This window comes from Lissotriton helveticus, chromosome 5_1, assembly GCF_964261635.1.
Source record: "Lissotriton helveticus chromosome 5_1, aLisHel1.1, whole genome shotgun sequence".
Lineage (NCBI taxonomy): Eukaryota > Metazoa > Chordata > Amphibia > Caudata > Salamandridae > Lissotriton > Lissotriton helveticus.
In genome coordinates, this window is record NC_136065.1 from 554192142 (window position 1) to 554204122 (window position 11981).

Below are 11981 nucleotides of genomic sequence, written 5' to 3' on the forward strand. Positions count from 1 at the left end.
CCCCAGCATGACCCTACACTACGCAAACACTACAACACTACCCTAAACCCTAAAACACTACCCCCAGCATGACCCTACACTACGCAAACACTACAATACCCAAAACCCTAAAACACTACACCCCAGCATGACCCTACACTACGCAAACACTACAACACTACCCAAAACCCTAAAACACTACACCCCAGCATGACCCTACACTACGCAAACACTACAACACTACCCTAAACCCTAAAACACTACCCCCAGCATGACCCTACACTACGCAAACACTACAACACTACCCTAAACCCTAAAACACTACCCCCAGCATGACCCTACACTACGCAAACACTACAACACTACCCTAAACCCTAAAACACAACCCCCAGCATGGCCCTACACTACGCAAACACTACAACACTACCCTAAACCCTAAAACACTACCCCCAGCATGGCCCTACACTACGCAAACACTACAACACTACCCTAAACCCTAAAACACTACACCCCAGCATGACCCTACACTACGCAAACACTACAACACTACCCTAAACCCTAAAACACTACCCCCAGCATGACCCTACACTACACAAACACTACAACACTACCCAAAACCCTAAAACACTACACCCCAGCATGACCCTACACTACGCAAACACTACAACACTACCCTAAACCCTAAAACACTACCCCCAGCATGACCCTACACTACACAAACACTACAACACAACCCTAAACCCTAAAACACTACCCCCAGCATGACCCTACACTACACAAACACTACAACACTACCCTAAACCCTAAAACACTACCCCCAGCATGACCCTACACTACACAAACACTACAACACAACCCTAAACCCTAAAACACTACACCCCAGCATGACCCTACACTACGCAAACACTACAACACTACCCTAAACCCTAAAACACTACCCCCAGCATGACCCTACACTACGCAAACACTACAACACTACGCAAAACCCTAAAACACTACACCCCAGCATGACCCTACACTGCGCAAACACTACAACACTACCCTAAACCCTAAAACACTACCCCCAGCATGACCCTACACTACACAAACACTACAACACTACCCTAAACCCTAAAACACTACCCCCAGCATGACCCTACACTACGCAAACACTACAACACTACCCTAAACCCTAAAACACTACCCCCAGCATGACCCTACACTACGCAAACACTACAACACTACCCAAAACCCTAAAACACTACACCCCAGCATGACCCTACACTACGCAAACACTACAACACTACCCTAAACCCTAAAACACTACCCCCAGCATGACCCTACACTACGCAAACATTACAACACTACCCTAAACCCTAAAACACTACCCCCAGCATGACCCTACACTACGCAAACACTGCAACACTACCCAAAACCCTAAAACACTACACCCCAGCATGACCCTACACTACGCAAACACTACAACACTACCCTAAACCCTAAAACACTACCCCCAGCATGACCCTACACTACGCAAACACTACAACACTACCCTAAACCCTAAAACACTACCCCCAGCATGACCCTACACTACGCAAACACTACAACACTACCCTAAACCCTAAAACACTACCCCCAGCATGACCCTACACTACGCAAACACTACAACAATACCCAAAACCCTAAAACACTACACCCCAGCATGACCCTACACTACGCAAACACTACAACACTACCCAAAACCCTAAAACACTACACCCCAGCATGACCCTACACTACGCAAACACTACAACACTACCCTAAACCCTAAAACACTACCCCCAGCATGACCCTACACTACGCAAACACTACAACACTACCCTAAACCCTAAAACACTACCCCCAGCATGACCCTACACTACGCAAACACTACAACACTACCCTAAACCCTAAAACACAACCCCCAGCATGGCCCTACACTACGCAAACACTACAACACTACCCTAAACCCTAAAACACTACCCCCAGCATGGCCCTACACTACGCAAACACTACAACACTACCCTAAACCCTAAAACACTACACCCCAGCATGACCCTACACTACGCAAACACTACAACACTACCCTAAACCCTAAAACACTACCCCCAGCATGACCCTACACTACACAAACACTACAACACTACCCTAAACCCTAAAACACTACACCCAGCATGACCCTACACTACGCAAACACTACAACACTACCCTAAACCCTAAAACACTACCCCCCAGCATGACCCTACACTACGCAAACACTACAACACTACCCTAAACCCTAAAACACTACCCCCAGCATGACCCTACACTACGCAAACACTACAACACTACCCAAAACCCTAAAACACTACCCCCAGCATGACCCTACACTACGCAAACACTACAACACTACCCTACACCCTAAAACACTACCCCCAGCATGACCCTACACTACGCAAACACTACAACACTACCCTAAACCCTAAAACACTAGCCCCAGCATGACCCTACACTACGCAAACACTACAACACAACCCTAAACCCTAAAACACTACCCCCAGCATGACCCTACACTAAACAACCACCACAACTCTACACTACACTAACACAACACTACACTACACAACACTACACTACACAATCACTAACCCACGAAAAAATTAACACAAACCTACTTACCTCTCTCGTCATCGTGGTTTTCACAACGCAAATGCATTTACCATACATGCCTTTAAAACGTAATTCTTTGTAAAGGCATGCACGATAAATGCACATGCGTTTTGAAAAAATGCGGGATAATGGTATGCGAGGTCAATGAGCTTGCGGGATAATGGTATGCGGACTGAAAGTCTGCGGGATAAAAAATGCGGGAAAATGGCTGCAAACCATGATTAGCAGCAGACTTCCCTGGTGAGCACTAGCTTTACTACAGTGATCTAATGAGCAACTAGAGTGCTAACATTCAGAATTTATGGCAAATGTGTGACACATCTGAATGCCTTCTTGATAGAACCAAAGTAAACAAGCATTGAAAATGCAATAGATCTCGCCCTCGTTTAAGTTAAAGCCATTCTGTTTTTAATGAGGTAGCTTTTTAGCTTTGCTTTTATTAGTGTTTTTAAAACTTTCATGTAAATAACATGCATATGTATGCATATATGTATATGTATGCATGCATTTATATTTATATAGATATGCAGATTATATATGTTTATATATGTATATTACCTACTGGCGATAGCCAGTGGGTATATATAGTTAGGATTTTTTCTCTATGGGATTTCTGAAACTTCTATGTCTAATAACTTTGGCGTTTGTGAACGGAATTGGCCGAAATTTTCAGGAAAATGGCACATTTTGTTTCTGAGCAGCCCCTAAAAATTGGGGGGGGGGTTTCGTCAAGGGGGGCCGAGAAAAAAGGGGGGTCCCAAAACGCGTTTTTCACATTCATTTTTCCATAGGGCGGTTGGACTCACTTTTAGCTCGAACGGCTGAATAGATTTACATGAAACTTGGCAAAATTGTAGATATGGTTTGCCCGACGTGCCTTTGCTATGTCTCAATATATGTGCTCCAGTGGATTTTGAGAAATTAACGTTTAAAAAAAAATATATATCTGTGACAGCGCTCCGGTTAGCGCCCCGGTTCGCGTACCTGACGCGTAACGGAACTTCGCGAAGCGAAGCTGATTGGCTCGCCGGTGTCTGTCAACATTCTAAACAGTCCGGAGCGGCCGCCATCTTGTCTCTCGGTAGGATCGAGAGACAAGATGTGGTGAAAAATGAAGGGGGAAATGAAGGAAAGGGGGCAAGGTAGAACCCTCCTGACCCCCTAGGATTGATGAGGGGGATATTAAAGTGCCCCGCGGGGCAAAAAATAAAAAACATTTTTTTTGCGATTTTACGCCGTAGAGGCGCGTCCCGGTACGCGAACCGGGCAGCTCACCGGGCAGCTAACCGGGCAGCTAACCGGCAGCGTAGCTGTCAACATTGTAAACAGTCCGGAGCGGCCGCCATCTTGTCTCTCGGTAGGTTCGAGAGACAAGATGTGGTGAAAAAAGAAGGGGGAAATGAAGGAAAGGGGGCAAGGTAAACCCCTCCTGACCCCCTAGGATTGATGAGGGGGATATTAAAGTCCCCCGCGATTTTTCGCGGAAGAGGCGCTTCCCAGTACGTGAACCGGGCAGCTAACCGGCAGCGTAACGGGAGTCCGCCATCTTGTGTTTTTGGAGCGTCCGGTTCACGTACCGGGTAGCGTCCCGGTAAGCGTAACAAGGGGAAAACCAAGAGAAACAGTAAAAAAAAATGAAGGGAATAGATTTCCAGCAAACTTGGCAAAATTGTAGGGATTGTTTGTTTGATGTGCCTTTGCAAGGCCTCAAGATATGTGCACGTGTGGATTTTGTTTAATTAAGGTTAAAAAATATATATATATCTGTAAGCGTGCTCCGGCACGCTTACGTTACGGGTTTTGTTTGCGCTGCAGAGCCGATACGTCATGGTTATGCGACGCGTCATGAGGCGTCTCACGTGGCTACGTGATACGTCACGTAATAAAGAATATATTTTACAGCTATAGATATTAGCTTTTAAAAAACCAATGAAATTCACTGAAAAAACCATAGGTTATAGACCATATATAGTTAGGAATTTGCATTTACAAAACCTTGAAAATTCACTGACAAAACCATAGGTTAGAGACCATATATAGTTAGCTGGACATTTTATTGACATAAAACCAATGAAATTCCATATATAGTTAGTTGCACTAACTATATATCGCGCACCCGCAATCCACTGCTGATGATGTCACATATTACATCATTCATGACATGGTCAGTGACATCACTGATGACATCACTGATGACATCTCAAATGACATCACTGATGACATCTCAAATGACATCACTGATGACATCATGACACACCAATACCAGTTACTACATACGCACTCACTAATTCCTACGTCTACACACACATTCACTAATTCACCCATACAATCACTCATACATACAGTCACTCATTATTACAACACTATCATATGCACTCATACACCTATGCAGACACTCACACACTGCCACTCATCCATGGAGTTACTCACACACCTAGTCAGTCCTGTAAAGAATCAATCACACTTCCATTTCCTCATCTATACAGTTAAACACAGAACACCATACTTCAGTGACATCACTGATGACATCACTGATGACATCTCAAATGACATCACTGATGACATCTCAAATGACATCACTGATGACATCATGACACACCAATACCAGTTACTACATACGCACTCACTGATTCCTACGTCTACACACACATTCACTCATTCACCCATACAATCACTCATACATACAGTCACTCATTATTACAACACTATCATATGCACTCATACACCTAGTCAGTCCTGTGAAGAATCAATCACACTTCGATTTCCTCATCTATACAGTTAAACACAGAACACCATACTTTTTCACACATATACTAACACATACTTACTCTCTTATACAATCACTGATACAAGTACACATTGATATGCACACACCTCCCAGCCAGCCACACACACACTCAGTCTTCCATACATCCACTCATTCTTCAATATGTAAAACATATTTAAACTTTACAAAAACACACAGACACTAGATGATGTCATCAGTGATGTCATTTGAGATGTCATCAGTGATGTCATCAGTGATGTCATTTGAGATGTCATCAGTGATGTCATCAGTGATGTCACTGACCATGTCATGAATGATGTAATATGTGACATCATCAGCAGTGGATTGCGGGTGCGCGATATATAGTTAGTGCAACTAACTATATATGGAATTTCATTGGTTTTATGTCAATAAAATGTCCAGCTAACTATATATGGTCTCTAACCTATGGTTTTTTCAGTGAATTTTCAAGGTTTTGTAAATGCAAATTCCTAACTATATATGGTCTATAACCTATGGTTTTTTCAGTGAATATATATATATACACACACACACACACACACACAAATAATGAAATATAGCAGAGCAAAATAGTGGCCAGGTGGCAAACTTGGGGGATGAGTATAGCAAGGAGGGGAGAACTGGAGGCAAGTAGGGAAAAAACTAGTGAGAAAATGTAAGAGACTTGTGGACAGAGTACGGCGGAAGTGGGAGTAAGAGAGACAGAAATAGCGAGAGAAGGTTAGAGGCTGGGTAAAGATGAGAGGCAAGTGGAGCAGACGTGGATGTAAAAACACGGAACCAGCAAGAGACAGGAAGAGCCTGGTCGTAGCGAAAAGGTCAGTGGCAGTGCTTTAAATGGGCCAGCACTCACAGGTACTGACTACAGGCACTTCTTATTTTTATCACTATAAGTACTGCACTTCTCTACTGTGAGGAGAGTACAGGTACTCATGAAAGGTAGGCGGATTGGCTGCAAGAGCTGGTGAGCACTAGGCTATTAGCATTGGAACCTATCTGACAGCCAAGGCCCACTGTATTCCTGAGCTGACCAGCAGCTGAACTATTCAGGTTGGGCTTTTTTGCATGATATCCCTTGTTCACCATCTCATTGTTTTTGATAGTGGAGACCCCATTTAGGTCCTGTGCTATTAATCACATTCACACTATTGTGTGGATTTGTGCAAACACGGGTATGGGGGCAGCAGGCTGACAGCAGCTATTAAAAAAGAGTTTAAAATGGCTTGAATTCAAACTGAGACTTTGTGTGAGTGTTTGCATGTGGCTGTGGGCTTGTCTGCCTATATCTGCCTGCCGGTGTGTGCCTTTTCTTTAGTGAGAGAAAGAGGGAGAGAATCAGGACACTCTGGAGATTTTTTAAGGGGACTGTGTGGAATGCTTTTGTGTACATGTGTGCTTGTTTCTTTCTACGCGCTTCAGAATTATAGTATTGTGCCAAACAACAGCAAATAACAGGATGGCATTAAGAAGAATCAAATATTACAAATCAAGGAAATGTTAACATATCACTGTTTGGCTATCATTTTGTGTAATGAGCTAATCTGTTTTGTTGACATAAAAATATTTATCATGTGTTTTGATATGTGCTGCAACTGGTACAGAAGTCATTATGTATGATCATATCTTCCTGTAGCCCCGCCCCTAGCCCCGCCCACTTGTCACACCTCTAGCTCATTTTAATGAGTACCTGCATTTATTTTTTTCCATTTAAAGCACTGATTATACAAGTCAAACCCTATTTATTATCTCACGTGTCCTTGTATCCAATGCCCTTAGGTGAAGAATTAATAAAAAAAAGTGTATAGGGTAACTTTCAGACTCTGCTCCGGTAACTCTCTCTTTCTCCTGACCCTTGACCCCACCTTATATCGTCCCGGAGTATTTTGTGCCCTATTTGTGACACTAGAGCATTTATATTTGCCTGACTTAAAGACTTGAGACTTGAGAAACCATACAAGCAGCAAGTGAATTGCGGGCTGATTATCACCCTCGGGTGGAAGAAATTTATTGTCACCATGGTGAATTTATTTTTGTTACAAAGATAATTTTTGATTAAACGACCGAAACTGAACCCTACTTTATTTTCATATTCCTTTTACCATTAACTGCTCCATGAACTTCGTTCAGACCTTTTTCAACAGAATACAGAGAATTACGCGAGCAATACAAATATTAGAGCACTATAAAATAGACTCTCTAGTTAATAAGGTTTTTACGCTGGTCACGTCTGTACAAATAGAATGCTAGAAATAGCAGCGATCACGGCACTTTAATCTGCACGGCATAGAATATGTAAATACGTACCTCATGATGTCAGATTTGTTCGTAGCCGGAGCATCCGATTGGAAGGTGATTCTTGGACTGGCTGCAGTGCAGGCTGTGGTTGAGTGAGCTGCTGCATCCGGGATTCCATTTTATAAACACAAGTTCAGCGTCACGTGAGCTCCGAACAGCGCTCTGGAGTGAATAGAAACTGGAAAGCGAAACTTGGGCATGGTTCCAAATCAGCAGCTGAAAGAAAAGCTGCAGAAGTAGCAGGCTTAGAGAAACGAAACTCGTGAGGCTGTTGTGTTCGCCGCTCCTTCTGTTGATAGGCAACGCCGGACTGGTATATACATAAGTGCGTTACATCTACAGTGACTCGGCTGCTTTAGAGATGCAGGAAAGGAAACTAAAGTGAAAACGGAACGAAATACTATTCAAACACCCAACTTTCTGGTCAACCTGGTTTTAAGGGTGAGCAATATAATAGCAAATAATTCACACGTTTTGGGGAAGTTGACTGTATTACTTTAGGGATCCTTTCCCGAATAGTAAACCGTAAACCTTTAGTTGCTTTTATCTGCAAATAATTGAACAATAATTTGGACGCAATTGTCAGGATTCTTTTGAAAGATGCAAATGACCCTGTCCTTTTGATTATTATGAAACGATTTGCACAGCTCTCAAATACTTTGGAACCACTTTCTGTATGTGTTTGCTCTTTTAGATTTATGTTTCAGAAAGGAAGAAATTCGGCTTTCACTGCTTTTCCAAATATTTTTACCAGCCTGGATGTAAAAATACAGATCAGGCTGGTAAAAAATAACATGGTGGCAAATATAGTGCCATTAAGCGATTCGAGACATAGAGCCTTTTTTGTGGCGATTCGAGACATAGGGCCTCATTTATGAGAAATGACGCATCGCTGCGTGAAAGCAGCGATGCGTCACTTCTCAGTGCACAATCCTTGCGTCATGATTGATGTGTCATATTTATAATATGATGCATCATGGCGCAAGTAGTTACAGATACGTCAGTATTTCTGACCTATCTGTAGGCGCAAAAGTGGCGCATTGCTGGAGTGTGTCACAAAAGTGACGCAACTCCAGCAATGTATACTTTCACATGGGCAAGTCCCATGTTGTTAGTGCCTGCGTCAGTCTTACGCCTGCCATGAAGCAGGCGTAAGATTTTTACGCATTAGCAGCCAAGAAATGGCGCAGTGAAATCTTATAGATTTCCCTGCGTTACTTCTATGACCTTTTCTTGCATCAGAACTCCCCCCTGCATACATTATACCTGGCGCAGGTATAATGTAGCGCAGGGGTTTACAAAGTGACGCAATTTGGTGCAACAAGGCAAATTTTTTACGCTGCTGGTGCGTCACAAAAAGTGATGCACCGGTGGCGTAAAAGTGACGCACAGCCTCATAAATGAGGCCCAGAGAGCCTTTATGTGGCCCCAAGGATCTGATTTGCAGAATGGGGCCGTTTGAGACCTCAAAAAGGAATTTTCAAATGCACAAAACTTTATAGTGTTTCAAACATGTTACTGAATCGAAATTTAGGTTTGCACCTCAAAGGAGGTAGTAAGCCATTTGCACACAAGAATGGATCTCCAAGGGACCCCTCACCTTTGTGACAGTCTACAAAAACATTTTTAAGAGTAGTTAGTGATGCCATGGACCACTCACAACCTACTCTAAAAAAGGAAACGTACACTTTTCATTTTGTTTAAAATGCATTCTGTTTTCCTTTAAAGAAAACGGGCTGCATAAAAAAAATTGCTTTATTTAAAAGCAATCACAGACATAGTGGTTGTTAGAAATTGGATTGTTGTTTGACTGGGGTATGAACACAAGTCAGAGAGCATTCATAATCCTAGTCAGGGTAAGTGTAAGCCAAACACTAAACTAAACTTTGCTCACCCTTTGGTCGCTTGGCACAGACTAATCAAGCTTAACTTTGAGGTAATGAATGCCAATGTTAGAAACTGGGGTTTCTGGTTGACAGAGGTATACACCCTGTCCAAGCAGGAACCACAATCCTAGTCAGAGTAAGTCAGATACACACCATAATTCAACCTGTGCTAATCCTCTGATAGCTTGGCACAGAGCAAGTAGACTTAACTTAAGAGCCAATGTGTAAAGTATTTGTACAACACTTCAAACAGTAAAACAGTGCAAACGCCACACGTAAAGATCACACGCCAGGTTAGAAACATAACGCTTAATTTAATAATGAGAACAAAACCAAAATGGCAAAAAAACAATAGGCAGAACTCGAGATATGACTTTTTAAGGAATAAACTGAAAACAGAGCTTAGAAACACTAACTTGCGATATCTAGTCGCCCTGGACCGCGATGGTGCACGGGCTGGATACAGGGACCCAGTGAGGCAGGCTGAACAAAAGCACATTGATCCTAGTTGGGTTGGTGTCGAAGAGGGGATGCATTGAGCAGAGAGGCGATGTGTCAATGTCGATCCACGCAGTCGGGCGATGCACTGGTCCTGCCAGTGCAACAGTGGCAAAGCTTCAGCTCCAAAGCAATGCGGAGAAGCTATTTTGATGTCGATGTTGCCGACGAGGATGCGAGGACTTCGCAGGTATATCATTGTGCAGTGCTGGTTCCGAAGGCAGAGTGGAGTTTCTGATCCATGCAAAGACAGTGATGCAATGGTTCTGGTCCTCTCAACAGGGGCAATGTGCCTGTTCTGATGCACAGAGTCTTAGTGATGCACCAGTTTATGCCATGCAATGCAGACACTGCGCCTGTTCTGTTCCCGCAACGATGGTGATGCATTGGTTCTGCTGGAGCAAGCACCTAAGGCCTCACTTCGAAGGGGCCAGGATTGGGGTGGCACCACTTGGCAGGGCAGACTCACAGTCCAAGTGCAGCAGCAGAGGAATAGGAAGTCTGTTGTGTCACTGAGACTTCTGTTCAGGAGGCTAGCCAGTAAACCCTTGGAGTCACCCTGGGTTCAAGTGATGCAAGTCCAGTCCTTCTCACCTAGGCAGGTGAACAGCAGGCAGGAGGGCAGCACAGCACAGCAGGAGTCCGGCTAAGCAGCATTGCAGCAGAGTGGCAGTTCAGCAGCACAGCAGTCCTTTTTGCTGGCAGAATCTACACAGCTCCAGAAGTGTACTAAAGTAGTGGTGTCAGCGGTCCAGTACTTATACGCATTAGTGCTTTTGAGGAGGGAGAAACTTCAAAGACAGGTCTTTGATGTGCAAAGTTATCCTACCTTCCTGCCCTGGCTCCGAATGCACTACAGCGGGTATGCAGCCATTTGTGTGAGGTCAGGACACAGCCTAATCAGGTGTAAGTAAAGCTGGGTCCCAACTCCCCCCGCCCATCCTCCCAGAAAGGCCCATTAAGTCAAACCTAAGCTCCCATTGTGTGTGGCTGTCTAAGGTAAATACACAAAGCCCAGCTGCCACCCACCCCAGGCTAGTGATCAGAGACAGGCAGCAGGCACCAAATGGATAAAGTACAAAAATACCAGTTTTCTAAAAGTAGCATTTTAGACTTACAATTTAAAATCTGACTTCATCATCAGTTTGGATTTTTAATTGTGATTCCAGAGACACCAAACTGAAATGTCTCTCTCTTCACAATTTGGAATCACACTTAAGATAATCTCAATGTTGTCTAAGGGAGAGATAGGCCTGTGGTAGGGAAAACGACTTTGGTAGTTTTTCACTGCCATGACATTTAAAGTTTAAAAGTACTTGCCCTGCCTTTTAAATACACTGCACCCTGCCTTCTGGGTTGTCCAGCGCCGTCCTAAGGGGTGCTTTATATTCATAAAAAGGGAAGGTAAGAACCTGGAAAAAGGGTTATCTTGCCAGGTCGACATGGCAGTTTAAACTGCACACAGCCTCTGCAATGGCGGACCTGAGCCATGATTAGAGGGCTACTGAAGTAGGTGGCACAATGAGTGCTGCAGGCCCACCAGTAGCATTTAATTTATAGGCCCTCGGCATATGTAGTCCACATTACAAAGGACTTATAAGTAAAATAAATATGTCAATTGGGGATGAACCAATATTACCATTGTTATACCTGGCTTTTCCAGTGGGTTTATCCCAAGACTTTTTGCTTTTTGGCCGTGTTAAACCTGGGGTGAAGCCCAGCTGTCACCCACCCCAGGCTAGTGATCAGAGACAGGCAGCAGGCACCAAATGGGTAAAGTACAAAAATACCAGTTTTCTAAAAGTAGCATTTTAGACTTACAATTTAAAATCTGACTTCACCATTGTTATACCTGGCTTTTCCAGTGGGTTTATCCCAAGACTTTTTGC

The 11981-nt window shown here is 43.6% G+C and overlaps 1 protein-coding gene across 1 annotated transcript in view; it reads right to left on the reverse strand.

The window, feature by feature from the left end:
* The window catches only part of LOC144754721 (interferon-induced protein with tetratricopeptide repeats 5-like), a 55823-nt gene extending 47986 nt beyond the window's left edge, over positions 1-7837 (reverse strand). Inside the window, exon 1 of the mRNA XM_078642874.1 lies at positions 7718-7837. Coding sequence (XP_078499000.1) covers positions 7718-7722 — 5 coding nt within the window. The 5' untranslated portion in view covers positions 7723-7837. The remainder of the gene's footprint in view (positions 1-7717) is intronic.
* Between the last annotated feature and the right edge of the window lie 4144 nt (positions 7838-11981).